Genomic DNA, 22,640 nt, shown 5'->3' with positions numbered 1-22,640 from the left:
GGTGGTTGTTGTAGCTAATCCTATTGCGTGGTAATGCTAGAGTAGAGTAATTTGGTACTTGCAAGCAAAGGAGATGGGTGCCTGTTATCAGACATACCTAAAATTGGGAAACGGGGGTTTTCTGGTCGCACCCGTTCATTGCTAGTACGGCCCTTGTATCATCATAGTATTGTCAAGTAATATAGGCCAAAAAAATTGCGCTTTAATGAACATTATCTTTAAGGTAAGTTAGTGGTCAAAGCATTTAATTAGCGGCTTACTATAATTCCTTGCAGCAAGGGTATTTGCTGCAATTGACTGTTGTATTTAAAGCGTCACATTTAACGTCTGCTTAGGTTTATTTACTAGCGTATCCGTCTGGGTATTCGAAGAGCTGTGCCTTCACGCAGGCTGACAGGGATAGCGTCTTTTATTTGGCAGCCAATCGCAGGTGACGTAAATAGAGCATAGAGGATGGAGGATGGAGGCTTATTCAGTGGTCTTGAGGACAAGATGTCTCGCATGCCAGGAATTGCTACTAATCAGCCCTGGATTATTACAGTGTTATTTGGCTCGACAGCACTATCGCTTCTTATATAGGAATAATAACAAATAATAGGTTTATGATAAACCATTTTTGTCATCATCGAGAAATAAAGGTGTGGATGTCCGGGTATCAGCTATTGGCTGAGCAGGCCATAAACAACTATAACCGAACTCCCAGAGGGCGCTGGGGCTGCGCATCTTTATCCATATATAACTTTTATAATAATAGACATAATGTTTACGACGGAATGAAATTAGAACTGGCAAGTATTTACAAATTTTAGAAAGATATTGTTCAAAATCTCGCAGTTGAGTAGCTGAACAGCTGATGCAGACAATACTTTCCTTAAGATTCAGTAGAAAAAGCCTAACGTCAACTTAGTGCGTTACATAATACACACGTCAATGAAAGAAGAGCTCCATTTGTTCAGCACAGCTATATGAATTGCGCTATATAGTACATGTGTCTAAAGCATAGTGGTCATATAGACTAGCATGAGTCATCACACGTCGAGCTTCCTCACGGTAATTATATTCTTCTAAAATATGGGAAGTTGATTCGGTTATGGTGAGCCTTAAACATCAGCGAACCCTACTTCCATGTCCGATTCGCTACCTAAAAAACTGCTATACATAGGGCGAATTCCGATCAGCCTACAGATAGAACGAGTTTAGATGGTAACGACGGCAGGCTCTTTGAATAGACCTCCGATGGCGTTCTGTGATGAGTAAATAGGTGTTACATGTATACACGCCTATGTATCTAAAAAAAACACAATATCAACGGCCGCTCCGGCTACTGCTGTTGCAAAGGTGTTTTTTCTTAACGTTACTTGCTTGAGTCATCGATAGAGTAGATGTACTTCTAGCAGCGGGTGCACACTAATCGACACCGTCGATGCTGGTCCTCGATGCGTCATCTGAAATACTAGAAAGCACTACTCATTTAATAGGTATACAACAAAGGCTTTAATCATTCACGGGATGGTGAGCGCGAGTAAATCAACCATGTGAAACTGTACAATGGCAAATGTACAGGAAAATCATGTGGCTCAATGGATAAAGCGCTTATCGGTAAAATTGAGAGCTACGTATCAATATTAGTCTAATTCTCCGAGGGCGAAGACGTTTCTGCGAAAGATCTACCCTGGCACCTTATTCTAAGGGTACAATTTGCCTATAAAACGAGACATAGAATCAAGCTTATTTGCGTTTGTTTCACGAATGAGAAGCATGGTAAAAAAAAAAAAAAAGTAGAAAAAATTAAAGGATATGTATTGTTTATTAAACGAATCCTAATTATCTATCCATCATTTTATAGATTTGCTGTATTTGCTGTATAGCGTGTGTTCTCGAGCCTCAGAGTTCTAACCAAGTTAAAACTTACGTCCCATACAACCCACGCAAAATAATGCAATTTTTTAAACTACAAGTTCACTGTTACTGGACCAAGTTGAACTGAATGTAGAGGCAAATGTTGTACGTAGCAAAATGGATGGTTCCTATTGATGTTAATAGCACAGAAATTTTTCGTGTGTCTGCTAGCGTTTGTATTGAAACACATTGTATTAAAAATCTATCATCGTTTAACTGGAATAATTCATTGCCTAAAATAATGGATAATGTAAGAGCTGATAAATGCCTCAGGCAGTTCTCAGCTGGATCAAGGTTAAGGTCGACAATTTAAACAAAGCTTATTATTATATATGTCTGTTTAGTGAACTCGTCATATAAATGGGAAATCTATCGGAAAGCTAGCACCTCTAGAGTGAACGCTTTGTGTAGGATGTTAACTCTGGGCAAATGGCCATTTGCCAACATTTTCCTCGAGAAATGCTAGACGCTTGCGTCACTTTGGCAAGCAGCGCGTCATCTGGCGACAGAACGACAGAGCGCTCTCCTAAACATACCCATCTCTCACTAGCCTTCGCACGACTCAGCCCTGCTTTATGGGAAAACACCACTCGCGGCGGTCAAACCCTTTAAAAGCTTCCACTGAGTGCTGTTAAAGATTGTTCCACGCTCAAAATAAGAAATCAGACGTGAGTTCCAATTTTTGAGGAACTTTTAACGCTAGATCTAGCGGCAAGAGACAAGGCTTGGTTTAAGATGTTTGACGATTGCTCTCACAACGATATGCGCTCGTGGTTTGAGAGGCACATTCAGCGCATGGAGGAAGATCTGCGCTCGCGAAATTTGTACCATTTACTAAAGGTGGATCCACAGCGAAGACGGAGGGTCTTTGAGGAAATGTTCATGTCTACCCGCCCACGATCGCAATCTCCTCAAGATGATATTAAAGTTCTTTGTGAACTCGCGACCAACAACGAGAACTTTGGCCCTGAAGATATTGAAGTCACACTCAAAGGTAGAGAGATTATTGTGCACGCTCGGAAAGAAATCAACCTGGAAAACGGATTTTCGTTACGCGAAGTGAAGAGATCATTCAAAATCGCCGAAGGCTTCGATCTCGATAAATTGTCAGCGCACCTCACCGAGTCCAAGATTGTTATTAAGGCTCCGATGCTCAAAGAAGTGCCGGAGAAACGCACAGGCAATGTTGAGATCAAGGTGAGACGTATCGATGACGACAATTTGGACTCTACAAAGCCTGGGATCAAAAGAACCGAAGCTGTTAACAATGAAGTGAAAAACTCGACCCAGAATAAGGACGCGGAGGTGAAATCCATAGACAAAAACATAGATGTTGACGTAACGGGACAAATCGATACCCGCAATACTCAGTCATCTAATGAGTTGGTGTTAACCAAAGACGTCGACCTGAGCGAACAAGTTGAGCTTGACAGGAGCTATGAGACCGCAAATCTTGAAGTAAGCAAACAGGAAAACAACGAATACGTTTTCAAGCGGAGTGCCGAAATTAAATCACATGGTAAGACCGAATTGAAAAATATAGACTCTTAATTTAAATCGTCATTTTGCCTTTTTCTTATCGTATAATAGAAATGTGTACAAAATATAATTAAGTTGTTATTATAATAAAGCCAAGTATTTTCATACGAAGCACTATATAACGGGCGCATTTTTCCTTCATATAAAGGAGTTCTGAACACAATCGAGCTAGCGGTATAAGAACAGACTACATATGTGAGGGATTATTATAGTTTAAATATGGTATTCGGATACTATTACGGGAATGATGTTTTTTTTTTCATACTGCTATCGGAGAAATAGTTTGTCTGCGTCAATGAAGCTTCTCTTCGCGTCTGCCTAATTAGATTATATTCCAAAATTAGATCCACTCTAATAATAATAATAACAGTAAAATTAAATTGATCCGCACCACCTGCCATATAGTTTTAAAGCCTTCGTCGACGTTTATTAGTGCCGTGCCGTGCCGTGCCGTGCCGCTGTATATCTTTGCATGTACGAGTGCTGCAGCAGAATGCATAAGGAAGTAAAAATCTATTGTTATTTGTTGTACAACCTGTCAGCTTTGGGACGTTTCGTCCGAGCTACGTTAAAAGATGTTTCAAAAAGGAGGAAATATGTTTTGACACAATCGTACAAGAGAAAAACCTTGTCAAGCATATACGTCCTGCATTGGTAAGATGCATTTACTAAGACTAGTATCAATAGATTGCCGTAATAGGTAACCACGTCATAGGTAGCGTAGTAGGCAAAGTTGCACCTAGTCAGACTAAGATTAGCCAGCTATACAGTGAACGCCGTCTAAAACAGGACACAACAATCAGTCCTATTTCAAATACAGTTATGAACATCTTTTCACATTTATGAAATCGATAAGCTGCTATTATGATCGAACATTTTGTCATCGGATGCAGTCAGCGACATGTGATTGCCCATTGTGACTCCCAGCAGCGACATTTTGGTAAAAAGAAGAACAAGACGAAATAATCCTGACCGTGGTTATCACTAACCAAACGTGCTACCGTGCAATATGAATGTCTGAAACTGTTTCTCACGATCGAATCTGCAAGAGTCCAGTTCAAGTAGACGAGAGCGCATGTATTTCACGATCGGTATTACCTTTGTACGGTACGCGGCCTTATCTTTAATGCTGCCACTCACCGTCTCGTAGACATCAATTTGGTTTTACAACAAAGCACGACGTACGGCACGATTCAGAAATCGATTTCGGGAAATACAGATCCGTTGGCCATTTTATTCTGACAGCCAGGCACGACTGCACGGACTATTCATACTTACGAGCACGGAACGAGCTGGCTGTAATTATTTGGTATTGCCTACTAGGGCATTCCCGTACTCATGTGTGAGAATCCTAATTGCGATGGGAGTCAGTGGTACCTTTTTATAGAAAACACCAGACCTCAATCTGAATTCAGCAGATGTTCATCATAGCCTGTCCCGATGATAGGTTAGTGGGTGACATAATGCAGTCCAGGTTCCGACCCGGACATAGATACGTTCTGTTTCGCGCAGGGAGCCAGCCGTTTAGTGAAATAACGGAGTAACGTAGTTGTTACCAATCTACCTAGTTTTGAGTCCAACGTATGCTTGTCTTATTATTCACTTATCGTGCTAGGCAGCTGTAAACGAGGCTATAACATCTGTAATCATCAACTGATCGATACCTTTAGATGCGTAAGCACTGACAAACCTTTGCAATGAGACCTACTGAGCTCCTTCGTGAATTTCCCTGTCTAAAAAGGCTAGATTTGGATAAATTGTTCCGCAATTGACGCTTGATTCGTGCTGGGGCAACTCTAGATGGGGACAGTTTAAACGGTGATCGCCTTCATTAACGATAAATACACCTAGTCGATATTATAATAATAATACCACTGAATCATGCTGCTCCTATTTTCTTCACGGTACGGACACTGTCTAGGCACAGCTTTGTTTCTACCAACTCAGTTACTCTTCATTTTTCTTTAGGCGATACAGATATGCGCGCATATATATACGACAAAGTGAATATGTTCAATATAGGTTTATTGATTGAATGGTTTCTCTATAAATAAATATATATATATATATTTTGTTTGCACTCGAACACAGCGACCGGCGCATAACTATATGTTTCGTTTAGGCCAATTTTATATATATATATATGTATATATATATGTATATGTATATGTATATATATATATATGTATATGTGTATATATATATGCATATATATATATATATATGCATATATATATATATACACATATACATATACATATATATATATATATATATAGTAGGCGAATATAGTTTTTTTGTCGCAATTTCATTTTTGATCGAAATTGTATATGACCAATCGTAAATTACGTTCCTTTTTTCCGTGACATATCCAATGGTGCGTTGTCGTCATTTCATGCTGAACTTTTTGCGTTTTACGCCAAGTCGTTACAATAATAAATACTTTCTTTACCTTCGTCCTTCAGTAATAATGTACAAATAAATAATTAGCTCCGCCAGCATCACTCTTCTGTTCCTATTGCTCATATTATCTCTTGAAAAACGTCAACCCTTTTCTTCGTTGTTTATAATTGTATATGAAGAGTGTCACTATTTTGTTTGTAATACTATGACGAATAAACATTCGTTCCTCAGCCAGTATGAATTTTGAGCTTGATCGAAAGAATTTTGTTGTCAGAGGTGGTGTTGGATAAGTAAACCACCTCCAGATCCGATGGCTTGAATCATACGATGCGTGGTAAATAGTGAGTGATCTGAGATTTTTCCCGAATTTTGTCCTTCCGTTTTCAAAGCATCTTCTGGTGATACATGAATCGTCTGTTGTAAACGCAAATGTTACGACAGTGACAATAAATGAGGCGGTAGTGCTGTTTTTAATAAAGTTGCTTTTGTCACATGCTGCTTTTGTTAACAAATTGTTGTTGTTGCTGTTGTTGTTGTTGTTAAAATAGAAGCGATTTCTTATTTTCGACGTATTAAACTTGTTTCTTTTTTCAGGCGTTATTGTCCTCTTTTACGTGAAGTATATAGGGCACCGCAAAGAACATATGGCAAGAGTGGTTAAGTTCGCTGCATTAGCACCTGCTTGCGTGGTTGGCCAGAAAGTTGCGTCTACATGCAATAATTATATAGTAGAATATAAATAGCAACTGGCGATAACAAGAGCTTCCATTTAGGAGATCATAGTCGAAAGTATTAGGTGGAGAAGGCCGTGCTGACCTTAGTCGTTGTATGTAGTTGTTGCAGGCTGTCTATAGGTTTACTAGATTCAACGAGGTCAGGTCAGGTCAAATGGCCAAAAGGAACCAGCCCGAAAAGTAGCTGTCGTCTAAAGAAGAGCCTAGATCCGTTACGTCTGCATAGCTATCGACGTTGCGGTTGCGGATCACAGATCTTCTTGTTTTCATGAAGATTTGTCACACTTTACGCACATTAGCATAGAGCTACTACTACACATACACACACATGCTACACACAAATTGAATAAATAAGCATTCTCTTCAGTCTCATTTGTCATATCCCCCATCGTTCTAATTAATCTCCTTGTCGGCCCGGCCATAATTCATTTCATACAGCTGTTCATATCGATCTGCCAAAAGAGATTGAACTAACTTTCTGGCTACCAGAATCCTGAACCTCGTTTCACACTTCGTAATGTCATTAGGTGTCGAAGTCGTTCCAGTTGCAGCTGAACTATTCACACGACAAACAAGCTTACTTTGATTAAGGGAAGAAAAGAAACCGTTGAAACCATCGGGTACGAAGTCAGAGCTTATTAGGAATGCATTAGTAGGGAGCGCAATACGTTCTTATATATCTAAGTTGTTATTCTTCAAAGCCTCGTTTTACCATATCGAGAATTTCGCTCCGTCCTTGTGGCAACGTCCTTCAGCGCTAATACCAGTGGCGCGCTCTAAAATAGCCAGAGAGAGAGCTTCTTGCAATTTGTAGCCACTGGCGTTGGCACCTCGGCTACCCCGATGTTCCTGCGCCCCCGGCAGCGATCACTGAACGGGAACACGGGAAAATATTCGAAAAAAAAAACAACACATGGTGATTTTAAACGGCGCACGGCCGCCACGTTAAGCTCTCGGAGGGATTGAGACACTCAGTGGTGGACCATCGATCGGGTATGAAAAGTGATTGCTTGATTAAATAATTAATGGGTAGATGGACCTCGTTTCGTTCTTGTACATTTCTGCCACGTTTCTTTTTACTCCACCCTGCATTGGCAAACTCTCGAGTACGTTTTCTATTTTTTGTTTTTTTTCTCAACTCGTTTTCTTTTTTTATTCTCCTTTTTATTTTCGCTCTTCCTTCCCTTTCTGTTTACGAAGGTGTCTAGCTCCACTGAGTGTTGAAGGGCTGACGACTATAAAGCCGAGACGCCGTCGATGATACGGACGGCGTCCGTTCAACGAGCTCGTCAAGCTTCTTGCCACGTCGGCTATTAACAACAAATGCGCATACGAACAGTAGCGTGACCTGGGCAATGAGGAAGGAGCCGCAAACGACTGCAATGCTGACCAAGTTAGCGCAGCCAGAGACCGGAGCAAAGTTTGTAGAAGAACCGGACGTATCCGCGAGCGTAACATCTTTATCTTCGTCGGGATTGAATGTGAATTTGTCCGAGATGCGAATCTGTTGAACGACGACAAGCTCCTCATCAGTGCCAGTGGTTGAGTTGCGCGATTGACGAATTGATCGCCTGCGTCGGCGGCCGTACGAATCGCTTTCAGTGCGTCCTTCGAAAGGCACATTAATAGTGTCCTCACATTTGGCCTGCATGAAAAAATAAAGTTCCTTAGAGAATCGCATGCTACAAGCTAAGAAAAACAAAATAAGCTAGTAACTGTTGTTTTCCAAATAAACATATGTTCTCTAGACAATATGTATCTGTTATTCTCACACGCGTACATACAGCCTACTAGCTTTTAAAATTAAACGACGCTTATTAAAAGGATCCATCAGTGGAAGATGGATCCTTTTAATAAGCGTCGTTTTAAGTTGCAATAGATGAGAACTGCGTATATATATATATATATATATCATATATCATAATACTGATAGCGTTTTCGACGTACCGGCTCACAGTAAGGAATACAGGGTGTGACTAACGCCTTGAACTGCACGATTTCTGAAGTGGGGAACTTGAAAGCATCGAAGGGCGCGTGCAGAACCTGTCCCGAGCTGTTCACCTTATACAAGGGACCCATGATTGTGCGATCAGTGGGGCAGCCGTTTGAGTCGATAAGCAATATCTCGGAGTTATCAACTCCATCCATGGCAACCAGCTCCCGGACGAAAATTTCGTAGGGTGAATCAACGTCGGTAATTTGGAAGCGAAGAGCAAGAGGATCTCCGACTTGAGCGGCAGTAACGTCTTGTCCGTTGCGATCTGTGATGTGCATCGTGACGTTCGGAGAGCCGACGGTGGCGAGCTGGCTCTCTGAGTGCTCGATCTCTCGTCTGGAGAGAAAAAAAATAGAAGTATTTATTTATGCATAGACAAGTACATTCCAAAAAGAGGTATCCTATTCTAATTATATGTTCATGCAGCTTCACTCCCTTTTCATCGTGAGTATCCTTTTAGCTATACTTATAATTGTGAAAATGGAAAAGAACGTATTTCGTCCAAGGTCAAATTCCTCTTACAAATGTAGACAGAAATAAAAAAAAATAAAATTTTTAATAAGCGGAAACTATCATGGTGGATATGACATACCCGTCAACCTCGAGTTGAACTCCGTTAGACACACTTCGGTTAGACAGGTCGTAATGGCAGTTGATGGAGAGACCAAGATCCTGGTTGGTGACAATCATGTCATGGTGTTGGATCACGATATCCGAGAAAAAGTGGCCATCCTGAAAAATTAAAGTTTACATAGAAATAGAACGGCAAAACTTCTGCCCCATTTAACTTGTTTAGGTCAGCTGCTCAAATTTCCATGCACAAAATACTAGTATATATATAAATGAGATACCTATCCGTTGATCTCTACCAGAAGATGCTTATTGTTTTATAGGAAGCCAACGTTATGGACGTCTCAGTCGGGAAAGAAATGCTCGCCACAATGTACGGCTGCTAGAGTTTCTGGCATTGACAAGCAGTAGCTCACCCCGTTAGTTAAGTTTTCTGTCCTTGTTTGCATACCTAATGGCGTTGGCGTTTACGCGACTGCACCCCTTTTAGCGATTGAGCAGAATTGCTCATCTGCTGTAAAAATCCTCTATTCATTTAAATGTATATGGCTGCCCTTTTAGCACGCTGCAGTGGCTAGAAATGTATACGCATCGCTTTTTATATGGTATATATATATATATATATATATGTATATATATATATATATATATATGTATATATATATATATTGTGTATTACCATCCTAAGATTCTCTAATGGCAGCCAATTGTCAATCCAGTTCTAAACATACGTACTATACGAGTACAACACAGCTGGTGCTGTTGCCAATAGACCAATGTCAATGTTAATACAAGACCACTCGTAAGGGATGGGCATGAACAGATTGCAGTCGACGACCAGCGAACGATCTCTTTCAGCGCGGCTTTGTCTTTCGCTACGGGCTTCGATACTAGCTTCAGAGCAAACGCCTATTAATAAAACATAGACAAAACGATTCCATAAAGGCCTGTCGTTGAATGATAGCGTGACTAGTCTGAGCCAATGGCGACAGTAACAGATGGTGTGGTTGCACATCCGCAAACAAAGCAGACGGCAAAATGTTCGTGCCAATATGACGTCTGCTGAACATAAACAATAACTATAGGCCTTGCCGCCGGAAAAACAACTGTAGATGTCCTGTTTGCGATAGGTTTGTTGCCCTGTCGAGCGGTTAGGTCTTTCGTCTCGTAGCAACAAAGCGCAAGAAGTGCGACTAGCCACAACAGCTGCCTCTGCGACAGCGGCCATTGCAATAGCAAAGGGGCGTTTATGTTAAAGCAAAAAATCGAGCATGGCTTGTTTTTTTTTTTAAAGAATATGCCTCGGCGCCGATTTTCAGCTGTTCGTTGATATGCTATATCAACAGCGACGACGTGCGGATCACTGGTTCGCCAAAAGACAGTGGAACTACCTACCCAGTTTAACAATTTAAGCTGCTAGCAGCTTTTTGAAAATCAACTGTTACCACAACTACCTTCAAATAAAAAGATCGCTGAAATTGATCTGTGAGCTGTGAGAAAGGTCCACATTTCTGCTAATACGGAAAATATGGAAAATGGATGCGGACTTTCCGAAAAAACAGGATTATATAATGAGCGTTAACTAATAAAACAAACTTGTTTCATTGAGTCTAATATAGTATTCAGGGATTTCTGGAACAACATTTCAACATGGTAAGCTATTGAAACGTTCTTGCTAATAACGCTTTGATTCACACAGCTGAAGATGTTTCGACAGGTTCGAAATGAAGACGAAGGATTTAGGAAAACAAACCTCTGTGGCATATTCTGTACTTCTTAGGCTAAGCTATTACGGCTATCTACCAAGTTACACCTAGCATTTGCGCAAACCGCTTATAGCTTTGGAGATACTGTTGATCCGCGTTCACAAAACTGATTAAAAGCGACACATTACTAGTCTAGAACCCAACGGTCGGTATCGGAAAATGCTTCACCGTAGTCACCTGGTAATAACAGTTCTTCGAAGTCGTCCCTCAGTGTTTATTCAGGGCACTCCAAAGTCGCACTTCGACCCACTCCATGATACATAATATGGCACTGGCTCATCCAGGAACTACCAGGAACGCGTAAGCCGTCACGGATCTAGAACGGCCTTTTTTCGTTTCGTTAAGCTGTTGTGTTTTGCAATTTTAAGGATTGTTCGAAAGGTGGGTCGCAATAGTCGCGGATAACAGAAACAAGTCTGTTAAATTCGCATTGCCTTCATAACCAGCGTCTTTCTCCATATGCGTAATGGCTATTCTACTACGGTTCAGCTATCCAATTAGCTACCCGCCAGATACGTCCGAGATGCCTGATGAATTTTCAATCAGCAACAAGACAGATCTTTAGCTTCACGATTTTGTCTCACAGATCGCTAAATGTCTATGCCTGCGTTTGTTGCTGGTGCTGCCGCTACAGCCGTTGCTGGCATAATCGATATTGTCATTGAAGCGCAAAGTGTGGGTTGTTTCTTTGCAGCCACCAAGAGTCGATCGACGAAATAAAAGTAAAGAGGACCAAGCAAAAGACCGACAGATGTCCAAACGGATGAAGCGTTCTAGCAACTTGCTGACAAACCGGCAAAAATGTTACGGACGCTGATAAAAGCCTCAATGATAGTCCTTCATCACTTTCTTTTCAGGCTCGACCAATGTCCCTGCTGTGGCTAAAGTTTGGTTCGGCCTGATCTTTCGGGACCACGACTGTCTCGTCGCGTGCACTTACACCTCCCAGAAACATATGGAAGCCTAAGGGCGGTTATTTCACACAGAAATAGCATTTTTCAAAAGTAAACGTTATACATGGAACCGATACGGACTAGCAAGCTATGAACGAGGACACAATTTCCATTATAACAGAACTGAATCAAAATATACAAGGTACATATCCCGAAGTCTTATATAGGATCAAAAGAAGCAGGAGAAGGAGGAAAATTTGCGCGGGAGAAAATGGTTACCGCACTGGCTGTCGTAACATAAATGAAACGTTCGGCGGATATTTAAACACCAAAGGACGGACACCACACTACACAGCGATAGGTGCCGAACAGCACAAGTGAAAGTCGTCCTAGCACACAGGATAAATTCCGTTAGGTCACCCGGATTGCTCGTCGTGAGAACGGGCGGCCCCCGAAAGTGGGGCAGACGTAGTAGTTGTGGACGAACAAGAAGCTGAGTCAAGTATAGAAAGGATCAGCGACGACGTCGTATTGACAGAGAGACCGCTCTTTCATTGCCCACACATTGGAGATATCGGTGCTCTTTCACAAACCGAAAAAAAGTATTTGTCACTGATTGGACGGCACCGTCGTTTCGTTGTGCTTTCTGAGAGAAACACGTTATAATCTTGTTTGCTATTATAAGCACTGGAACGGAGCCAGAGTCACTCTTTAGCAGAAGCTCAAATAGGCTGTTTTAGTGCCGGCAAATTTATTACTCAAAGAGGCAGCCAAGGACGAGCAGATAGTCAAATGGGCACTGCGACGTTTGGGGCCTAGCTGATGGACAAAACCATTCCCAACGCTATGGCAAGCTTGCAGGACGGAAGCCAGAACCGGAAGAAAATGCATGCTCAAGAGAATGCGACTTCAACAAGTGAGGTAATAATGATCGTAATGACAGGACAACGACGATAACGGAGACGAATCAAAGCTCCTTTATCTTTTGGTCCCGTAATACGGAACTGTGTTCTTCATGCGCTGCTGGTGCACGGTGTAGCCGAATTTAACAGTCTATTGATTTTAGCTCTTGCAACTGTAGTGGTGTGAGTAATGAAGACTTTCATGCCATACCCATCGCTGTCTTTCATCTATGGATATGTATCGTAGTCGAGTATTTTTTTACCCGCTTTCAACTTAACAACATTTAGAAGTTAGCTTGAAGAATGATGTCAGGATTATACTGAAAATGTGCTTCTCATGGAATGGTCTAAAATAGAACAGATAAAACATAAACGCTAATTTTCAAACGTCTGGCTGAACTATTAGATCCTAAGATCTCGTCTGTGTCCAGTGGGCAATATGGTAACAAACAATTTAATGAATATTATTATGAGCAATTAGATATCAACAGTCTGACAAAATGACTGCTTTGTCATTGCCACCGTTACTTCGCGTTTGTTATCTACGCATTTCTATCTGTCTATCTATCCATAGTAAAACGAGCATAATTCGGATAAACGAAACGTGCCGGTCGGTCTCCGCTGCGGCCGATTATGTGCGAAACAACGTACTGTAGTTACCCCGTAAGTTTGTTGATGTTAGAAAAATAGACAGACTCTGTGAGCTTCTATCGTCTGTTAGTACTGCACCTGTCACTGTTTTCGTTTGCTGTCGTCGAATGAAAATCAACCTTCGAAACAAACTCGGCGGAAAGTGCCGTTGGCGCCAAAACGACGGAGCGAAAGACAGGAACAGTGACAATAACCAGTCGTTGTTGAGTAGGCGGACGATGCCGTCATGGGTAAGAGAGTAAGAAACGTCAATGAAATGAAAGAATCGTCAGAAGAAAAATTCCAAATGCAGTAACCAATCACAGGCAGCGAAGACTGCGGCGTGCCACGATGTAGTGCGGTGAATGTACGTCGGTCGGGTCCGCTATTAGCCGACGCACCATCGTCCAATGGTAATCATCATCGCCGTCGATACGTAAATGGATTACGCTCCCAGCTGGAGCTATTTAGACCAGCAGCAGTGATCATGACGATATTAATAATTATAATATGATGATAAATCATCATAACTTACTGTCAGATGTCAGCCAATCCATACTCAGTCAAAATGGCAACACAAGCCTCGTTGCCCGTAGAAGATAGTCGGCGAAGATCGACCGGTTCGTTACTGCTGGACGGGGACGTATACTGTCGGATGATATGTTGATGAAGTCGACGAACTAAACACGATGTATAGGAACGGGGCTGACATCGATAGTACTACGTGTCAAGCGTTAATACACGTAGCTATATGTACTCTTCGCTAGGTCTTTTGAGGCAGATACAGAGTGGACATTACGGTACCTACACCACACATCCTGGAGTTTCGCTTATAACAGGTGTCGTGATCGTTTACACTAATCAACGGCTTTTCTTCTTCTTCTTTTAATTTTTTGCGTTGGGTGTTGTTTTTGCCGTTCGTTTCTGCTCACGTCACTGCCAGCTATTGTATTGTGTCCCTTTACGCTTGGTCAGAGCGAGCAATTTAGCTCGTTCATCCAATCAATCAACCCTGCAACTAGATTGGCGGCGTTGCTATTATTAATCTAACGTGATTGAGGACACTGCGGAACAGATTAGACACGATCATTTTAATTGGAAGATTTTTTTTCATTTTCATTACCAGGAAAGGTTGCATCGATATGATCGGTAAGGATACAATGTAACGAGAAAGTGAGCTTCTGCACTTCGAGAGCTACTCGATCATAATGTAGTGTGGTGGTGGTGGTGGTGGTCGTGGTCGTCGTCGTCGTCGTCGTCGTAGACGAAAAGCGTTCCTTAGTCGTTCTTGTGCGTGATCTGAATACGAAAACACGAGTCCACTCGAACAAGCGTTTGCCGCAGTGGAAGCTCGCTCGTTATCGTATTGCATCTACGGGAGCTACTGAAGTCGAGTGTGTTGTCATAATCATGGCGGCTCGATTCGATCTCGAGCGATTCATATAAGAAAGGCATGTTTCGGCCATTTCGAAAACGCAGAGCTAGGGGAACGATTTTACAACAATATTAGAGCTGACCAAATTACAGCAAGTTACCCACAGAATCATAGAGGCCATTCAACGTGACACTCACCTCCTGTTTGACGTCGCATTCCAGTTCGTGATAGTTCATTGTGATTTCGAACTCCATCGAATTAGAAACATCAGTAACACAGGAATTGGGCTTCGACTTTGAGTAGAGTTTACCATTGAACATCTTCGTAGACTTTACCCTGGCAACCATTTCGCGGGAAAGGCATTCGATTGACACTGAAATCAATACAAAAGCAAGAGACACAACACAGTGAAGATTATTAATACGAAACAGTCACTAACGTACTCTTCGTATTCGTCATGAAACAGTTTCAACACTTCGATAGACTAGACCGATGTTTCATTTCTAGGCTCGTTTGGCCTACGAAATCGCGTGTCGTCAAGAACGTTGATCATTATTGAGAAAAAGAAAAGTGCCCCCAACCGCGAGCCTCCCCATCCAGCAGACAAAAACAATAAAGCACGCGATAACCGTGGCCTGACGCTTGATCATCATGTTGACGGTAATATACGTATAGATAGAATCGTGTCAAAGGACACCTCCGCATTTCTCTGGATGGCGTATTGAATTGTTTCGCAGTATGACAGGAACCATTCAGGATGCCTAAAATATAGATCAGCTAGTGTGAGGCGTTTGCGTGGTCAGTATCGTGGCCCCATTTCCGTCTCATACTGATGATACTACATTTTGGCGATACAGGCAGTCTAAATATTTTCAAGCCTCTTTGATAGATTTGCGTAAATGTTCTCGTTAATTAGCTAACTATAGTGGACTTTTTCATTGACGGCAATACCAGCAATTCGTTCCGTTCTATATAAAATTGAATTAGAAACGCGTGAATTATAAAATGCGAATTAAGGCACGGAAACAGCACAGTAATCGACGAACGGATCCTTTTTTCTCTCTCATTTATTTTGTCCGTCATAAAAATGATCGATAGACAGATAGCTCGATCGTCGTCTTTTGCGTGCTGTTCCAAAAGGCAAATTCTGTTCATGCTGACTACAGCCATCATGTCGCACACTGACCCTGGACAGCGGTGCATTGTCAAGGCCAGCTCTTTCCTAGAATAGTGATAAAGAAGGGAAACAAGTTGATGTATCAGAAATGTTAGCTATCCAACAATATCAAACAACTACGGTAGAAGCAGCACATCTTGATTACACTGTGCCGGAAGGACAGAAGCTTTCGGTTAGCGACCGTCATCTTTTTCTACTTCACTCATGCCAAGCGTTTCTCTAAAAGCGTCGTGGTAGCATACGTAAACATGTCAGTAGCAATAATAGTAAACTAAATAGCTGGTAAACAAGCTAATGATAAACGTAAAGCGTCGCTAGAAATTGCGTTGGATACTTTCGCTTTTCGAGCCGCTATCCTTTGAGCTGGGTGGCTTGCGCGTACCCTTTTTGCGTGTAGCTGTGGCAACATGACAGAGAAAACACTCACCACACATCACGTCCACAACGCATTCAATTGGCCGTCGTGATGGGGTTCTACGGCCGCCTGTTGAGCCGTTGCGGAAAACTTGCACTCGTCCGCAGGAGGAATTCTGTTGTGGCCGGACCCTGTAAGAGGGCGCCCGGACCACGTTGGGCATGTTGTTCGCGGTCAGACAACAGTTGCGAAAACAGCAGAAGTAGAAGCTGGACCAGTTATGGCAGCGACGATTTCAAATGGCAGCGGAATGGGACCGTAAGAGAGATGCAACGAGACGAGTGAGTGCGTTTGCTCGATTTGTCAATGATTTGATAACGTAAGCGGCAGCTGTTGCTGCAGAACGGCTTATCGGCTATTTCTGTATTAGCGCCCAGATTGGAGGGATCAAGGCAGATGCCGAAAAGCCTATGCGAATTTTGATGGTAGCCGTTTACGGTCAGACTCGGCGAGAAGCTATGATTCGCCCTCTGAGTCATGGCTTACAATTCAAATGGAACAACAGAAACGCTAGCAATCGTCTAAGAAAGAGGAGTGATAAAAACACATAAACGCCCATACAGATCATTTAAGCATGACGATGCAGTATGCGCTTCGCAAAATCATAGACGTAAGCGGTGGAATAAATGTCGCGCTATAATTGTTAGACGATCGACATACCAAGACTATACTGCTCATATATCCTTGTCTGATACGGAATTAATGGGCAAAAATGGAAGTTAAAATCTGCAACCGAAATCTGGCGAAGATGTCTTCGGCTACGTTGTCCAGCAATCGCGATCGCTACATCGACTAGACGTAGTCTCTCTAACTTTATAGTTATCTAATCTGCACTTTAGTATTCTTTAATTACGTTACAGCTTAATTTCTTTTATTTTTAGCAATAGATTTGTTTTTGCATGCTACTTTTCACCCTGTTCTCCTTCTCGCATTTACTGTTGCTGCCGCTGTTACCAACATTACAGTGACGCAAATAAGTTTGCGGACGACGCGCCTATGACATTTCTGCGTACAAGCTGCACGCAAAAACAGACCAAGCGTCATAGTCACCCTGACAACGCACTCACAAACAGAAAATCCCGTAAATATTTAAGTGATGAAAGTCACCGCATAGCTGTCCGGATTACGCTAATCGAAACGGTCGCAGTGGCTGACAAGCAGAACGGGAGTGCGAGCCAGGACATACATGACATTGACGAGCTAGCGGAAAAAAGGGACAGCAAGATACAAAAATGGAGAAACCCTAGAAGTATCTTATACTTTTTATGGTTGCCTTACCTGCTCTTAGCTAGGGCAAGGGAGCTGAACGAAATAAACATACGATCGTGGCAGATAGGATATAACAGCCGCAACAGCGACTAGATATCCCAGCTGGCTAGCGCCGAAACTGACGGCTACCGTTGTGACGGCCATCTCGAATGATCGGGATAGACCTGTATGCGTAAAAGCGATAATGGGAATAATAATGGTCGCTGTGATAGACACGCTGGCCATGATACACTCGTAAGAGCCACTTTGAAATTCGTAGCTTTTATTGCTTCTTGTTTTACGTCTGGCCCGTAATACGTGACCTGCAATAACAGCAGACTTGTGCTGCTACTGCCATTCCGCTATCTTCGATAGAGCGCCATTGGCTCGTGGTCCGTTTTGTATCATGTATCGTCGTGGCTTCTAGTTCATCCGTACTGAACTATCACGGTTCCGTTATTCTGTCAGTTTTGCTTTCTGCTAAAGCGCTCGTTTGCGGCTGCGGATATATGGAAAAAGAAAAGATAAAGTCTGTAATATCGTATAGGGTGCTCCGTTTCGTGAAATTTCACCGACTGCAGTGCACGATTCGAACGAAACCTCTTAAGCGACAGTGCTTTTGAACAGACACGATTCTTAACGAAGGGCTACATTGTGATATCTCGAAAGGTGTTAACGACACATTTCAAATACTACAATGACTGTCTACATAAATACTATGCACTCAGATACCGTTGATAACGTTCGTCTAAATACGTAAAATTATCGTAAAATAACTCCCATGGAGCAGTGTTACATAACGATAAGTATACGAGTTATATATAAACATTTTTATCACGAATCGCTTCTAGATAAAAATTATGATTATGATGCTCATTATACTTATAGCTATTACGAAACTTATAATTAGGACATTGTGAAAATTGACGTATACATATTTGGTGACTTTTTCCCTCTGTTTCGCGCTGTTTGCCGGTACGGTCTTGGGAGTGCGCGTACGACAACACAGGAACGCGTGGCGTACGCGTATCTTGATCCTATAGATTTCGTTAATCGAATCGCTCAGACCGCTAGGAACGCTGCAACTGTTATGAACATTGCTGCCGCTGATTACCCCCCTTGTGTTCAAGTTGCATTAAGTATGAAGTGCGGAACTTGTAAGGAAGGCAGAAGCAGGAATAGAGAGCATAATGGTCGTAGGCCAACATACCTTTTGCTATGGATAGGGAAGAACAGTTTTAACTGGTGTTGATCGAATATGTCGAGGTGTGTATTGGTAGAGTAGATGCAAGGGTGATAATATCATCGTAAAAAATGAACGTGAAATTGTTCATCATCATCATATACCTGTTGGTCGTGGAACAGAGCCTGTAGCTGAAAGCATTTGCTAGGTGATAAGCGAGAGCTGTGCCGTAAGTCCATAATATAAATAAAGATAAAGGGAAGAGAAACAACGGCGCAGACAGCCTGCATTCTGAGAATACGGGTTGCCGATATTCAAGGCACCCATAAGGTAACATGATGGTTTGCATTGAGGACGCATTGTTATTGTTACAGTCGGCGCCCGCTAACGATCGGCTAGTCCCGTGAGCTAACTACCGACTTTTGCAAACGAACCTGACCTTTATGATAGCTTGCAAAGGTGCATCAGCTGAAAACCTGAAAAAAACAACTGGCGGGAGCCAAATGTGTACGACAAGAACGCAAAAATTTAAACAATGCATTATAAAAGAGAGTGACACAGCTGATATTTACATTGCACAAATACAATTTCGCCAGCGACCCCCGCTGTTACATATCTTGTAGAACGAAGCTCAGGCCTTAATGTGCGATAGCTCTATTTAGAGTTTTTCTTACCGTTGAAACACGAAGCAAGCTCGTAGGTTACGGCCTCGGCGATTTTAAGGTAAGGATCCTGAATATGAGTGAGAGATGCGCGAGCGTAGTGGCTGATACGACAAACAGGGTTCTGAGGATCTCCCATATCGTACGAGTGGCAGCGGAAGTTAGCTCCTAGACAAATCTTTTTGCACTCATCTTCGCCCTTTACATCCTGGTACACAGCATCAACGGTCTTCAGGATCTTGTTTTTGACGTTTTTGAACTCACAGAGACGAGCATCTTCTGCAGTATCGACAATGCGTATGCTCATCGTTAAATTTTTCTACATATATACACAAAATAACATCGTAGTACAAACAGATGACAATACAAAACTGACCTACCAAAATCTTGTACAGGCGACTTCCAAAAGTATTTATGGACAGGAATCGGTAAAATCTGACATGTGCAATTGATCATCGGTCCATTGATAGGTTTGCAAAAATCACTGACTACACATTTACAGTAAACAGAAATAAACAAGCACTAGCTACATCTATTCGTAGCGTGTGGACAATAGTATCTAAGCAAAGTATGAAATACTGAGCCGCTAGCCAGGACAGATCTGTTGGGTTATTCTTCTATATTGCTCAGTCGTATTTCCAGGAACACATTCGTCACAGAACCGAATGTCAATATACTGCTCGTAGCGAGACTGCGATAACCAAAGGTGCTCAATTTTTTTAGATTAAGATCGCCTCGTCCGTTTGGCCTTACGACGAGGACGAACGAGACACGTTCGCGAGGCGAAACGTATTCAAGGGCGCATGAGGTATCTACCTCATTTCACTTCGGCTGGTGAGGCTACGGTGGAAGTTACCAGTAATTTGAAAAAATAGGCATTGTTCATGATTCTGTTGCGCGCCCCTCTGCTGGAACAGAGAACCAATGACTAAAGATGCTTTCTTTTTGCCAATGAACAGACAAGGGCTTAGTTATGTCATACGCTGACAGTACTACTGCACGCATCTATAGGGGCGATATAAGTGTCGCCTGTTATACTACGTATATCCGAAGTTGAAATTTTCATTCGAATTAAACATATATCATATAAGTCTATTTGCTTGTAAGAGAACGTTATTCGATTCAGCTGTATACGTATTATATGCTAAACTGAAAAGTCCCTGTTGGTAAATGTACATCGACGTTACTTCAGTCTAATGTTCTTAAGCTCGCATTGTTGCAAAATATTGAACGCACAAGCAGATATAATAGTTAAATACGTACCGACAACGCAGTTACTCTCTAGGTAGTCGATCGTTTCGTTCACGTCAGCTTGGAAAAGCCTCTTATCAAGTACGGTGTGACGGTCCATATCAGAAAGGCTGCACTGGCCAGTGACATCTTCAAAGTTGGCAGAACGACATTGAAAGTCAGCTTCAGTGAAGCAAAGCTCAATGCACTGTTGTCGGCTGGAAACCGTCTGAATTTTTTTAATCTCAGCCATCAGCACGTAGCCTTTAACACGTTCATAATGCCAATCGCGCACACAGCCAGAGTCTGAAACGACAGAAACCAAAAATGTCCTTAGGTGTAAGGGGTTGTCCAGCAAGGTGAACGATTTTTTTTAAGAAGAATATAGGCGAACTATAGTAACGGATCTGTGATAGATTTAAACACATTTTGGTCTTTTCATTGTCAAAGATTTTTAGGCGATATTGATCTACTTCAAACAACGAGGAGCCGTCTCTTCCTGTTACGGAAGAGCATTTTTTTTTTTATTTGAAGTGGTATGTCGCGTTATATCACTTGAACTCACGAGACCTGGTTGCATGATGTCGCATGCGAAAAACACCTGCCTGTTTTCTAAACTTGCAATAACTACAGATAAAACATATTTAGCAAATAACAAACTCGTGCCTAAACGTTTATCTGGCTAATCTTTACTAAAAAATAGTCTCCGAAAAATCAATGCCTGTTTTACATGAACTGTTCTTAAATCTGTGTCAATAAACACAAATAAGTTGCGGCCACAAACGGAATAAAAAATTTTAAGAAGAAAAAGATGTTTAATAGTCTGTGGGAAACGAACAGGAAGCAATGCAGCTACGGAACAAGTCACTGGTAAAATACACGTATTGGTATCGTTAAAGAGATGGACAACTATTTTTCTACTGACGATTATTTGTTTTTTTTTTTCTTTCGCGCACTCCGTCTTTTTCCTATACGTGCCTCTTAGCGTGTTCATAGTAGCCTCCGTATTCTGTAGAAGTACGAAATGTCTTCGAAGAATTTGAACGCGTACACAGCCATTTGACTGGGCCGTCAAGACGCATAGAGGTACGAACGAAAACTGGTTAGACCAACAACAACTGTTAAATTAGTTATCCAAAGGCGGGTACTCAAATGATTGGAGATCTCGAGCTAGCCGTTCGGTCATCTCGATTTGACCGTTTCGCGCCAGCAGTAAACGTGCCGAGACGCTAAAGCTGTTTAGAAACAGAGATGCTTCCTGCAGGGGTTGATCATACTGCTGCTGCTGCTGCTGCTGGAAGAAATCGACAAAAATCATCTCTTCCGCGTCATTCGCTATCCCCCTTTCTGTCTCGTTCCCCTCCTCTCGCTCGCGCTCGCGGTAAACAAACGCAGAAGTGCTATGGACAGGCAGGACGGGCAGTAGGACACATAGTGCATTTCGACAGTAGTAGAACGAAATGCAGTTTACCGGAGAGGATAAGCCGTCACACTTCGCAGGTTGACCCGCCACAGCGGAAATTTCAAACAAAAGCGTCGGCTAAAGTAGCAAAACAACAAAGAAACATTAATTTGGTACACTAAGACCGTCATGTAACACTCGAAATGTACCGCCTGGAATATGTCGAGAACGAAACAACGTAGCTGCGACAAGTACAGCCAAATAAAACCACTAGTTCACTGCTCAAATACAATGCCAATTACAGGCGAAGTTAATTTGACAAGAATCTCCGGAGTTATAATCACAACGGGCTAGAGCGGGAAAATGTGTTCTAGTGACAGTTAATAAACTACGCTCTATCCTACAACAATCGGAGACATAGCTACATTTCTAGGCCTGCTATTGCGGTCCATTGCTCGTGTCCGCCGGTCTGTCACCTGGACATTTTTGACGGCAACACAAAGCGGGAAGCCAACAAAAATAACCCAAAAACAGTAGGGCGCGTTCGTCGCGCGATACGAAAAGGAAGTGCGCGCTTTGAGTTCGTCTTTGTCAATAGGTGCTCAACGGCGCCTAA

At 42.2% G+C, this 22,640-nt stretch overlaps 2 protein-coding genes and 2 long non-coding RNA genes across 14 annotated transcripts in view; 2 read left to right on the top strand and 2 right to left on the bottom strand.

The window, feature by feature from the left end:
- Nucleotides 1–2,472: 2,472 nt before the first annotated feature.
- Nucleotides 2,473–8,329, top strand: LOC111249283 (uncharacterized). 3 transcript variants are annotated; one of them, XR_015327525.1, is made up of 3 exons: nucleotides 2,473–3,418; nucleotides 6,436–7,568; nucleotides 7,776–8,329. XR_015327525.1 is itself a non-coding variant. In XM_022802920.2 (2 exons), the coding sequence occupies exons 1-2, from the start codon at nucleotides 2,635–2,637 to the stop codon at nucleotides 6,582–6,584; spliced, it is 933 nt and encodes a 310-aa protein (XP_022658655.2). In that variant the 5' UTR covers nucleotides 2,473–2,634; the 3' UTR covers nucleotides 6,585–8,329. The 3 variants fall into 3 exon arrangements, 2 of the variants coding, with proteins under 2 accessions (XP_022658655.2, XP_086844959.1); XM_022802920.2 differs by having other exon boundaries at nucleotides 6,436–8,329; XM_086988833.1 differs by lacking the exon at nucleotides 6,436–7,568 and having other exon boundaries at nucleotides 2,477–3,418.
- LOC111250361 (uncharacterized) overlaps nucleotides 5,447–22,640 on the bottom strand; it is a 243,429-nt gene continuing 226,235 nt past the window's right edge. For 6 of the 7 annotated variants that reach the window (XM_086988809.1, XM_022805492.2, XM_086988810.1 and 3 more), the window contains 6 exons: nucleotides 20,656–20,928; nucleotides 19,405–19,671; nucleotides 14,905–15,080; nucleotides 9,164–9,303; nucleotides 8,523–8,907; nucleotides 5,447–8,220 (listed from right to left, as the gene is read on the bottom strand). In XM_086988809.1, coding sequence (XP_086844935.1) covers nucleotides 7,780–8,220; nucleotides 8,523–8,907; nucleotides 9,164–9,303; nucleotides 14,905–15,080; nucleotides 19,405–19,671; nucleotides 20,656–20,928 — 1,682 coding nt within the window. In that variant the 3' untranslated portion in view covers nucleotides 5,447–7,779. Of the gene's footprint in view, nucleotides 8,221–8,522; nucleotides 8,908–9,163; nucleotides 9,304–14,904; nucleotides 15,081–19,404; nucleotides 19,672–20,655; nucleotides 20,929–21,600; nucleotides 22,163–22,449; nucleotides 22,584–22,640 lie in introns of those variants that run through there. The other variant, XM_022805495.2, reaches the window with a different exon arrangement.
- LOC111250362 (uncharacterized) overlaps nucleotides 10,229–22,640 on the top strand; it is a 97,971-nt gene continuing 85,559 nt past the window's right edge. The window contains exons 1-2 of one of the 3 annotated variants that reach the window (XR_015327533.1): nucleotides 10,229–14,171; nucleotides 14,459–15,367. This is a non-coding gene — a long non-coding RNA (uncharacterized LOC111250362). The remainder of the gene's footprint in view (nucleotides 14,172–14,458; nucleotides 15,368–22,640) is intronic. The other 2 variants (XR_015327546.1, XR_015327540.1) reach the window with 2 other exon arrangements.
- LOC147756169 (uncharacterized) lies at nucleotides 15,365–17,729 on the bottom strand. The gene is made up of 2 exons (XR_015327554.1): nucleotides 16,312–17,729; nucleotides 15,365–15,929 (listed from the first exon to the last, which is right to left on the bottom strand). It is a non-coding gene; the product is annotated as an uncharacterized LOC147756169 (long non-coding RNA).

The sequence above is a fragment of the Varroa destructor genome, unplaced genomic scaffold (genome assembly GCF_002443255.2).
Source record: "Varroa destructor unplaced genomic scaffold, Vdes_3.0 BEIS01000004.1, whole genome shotgun sequence".
NCBI classification, from domain to species: Eukaryota; Metazoa; Arthropoda; class Arachnida; order Mesostigmata; family Varroidae; genus Varroa; species Varroa destructor.
Note: the sequence above shows the minus strand (reverse complement) of the source record. Positions and strands in the feature narration are given on the sequence as shown.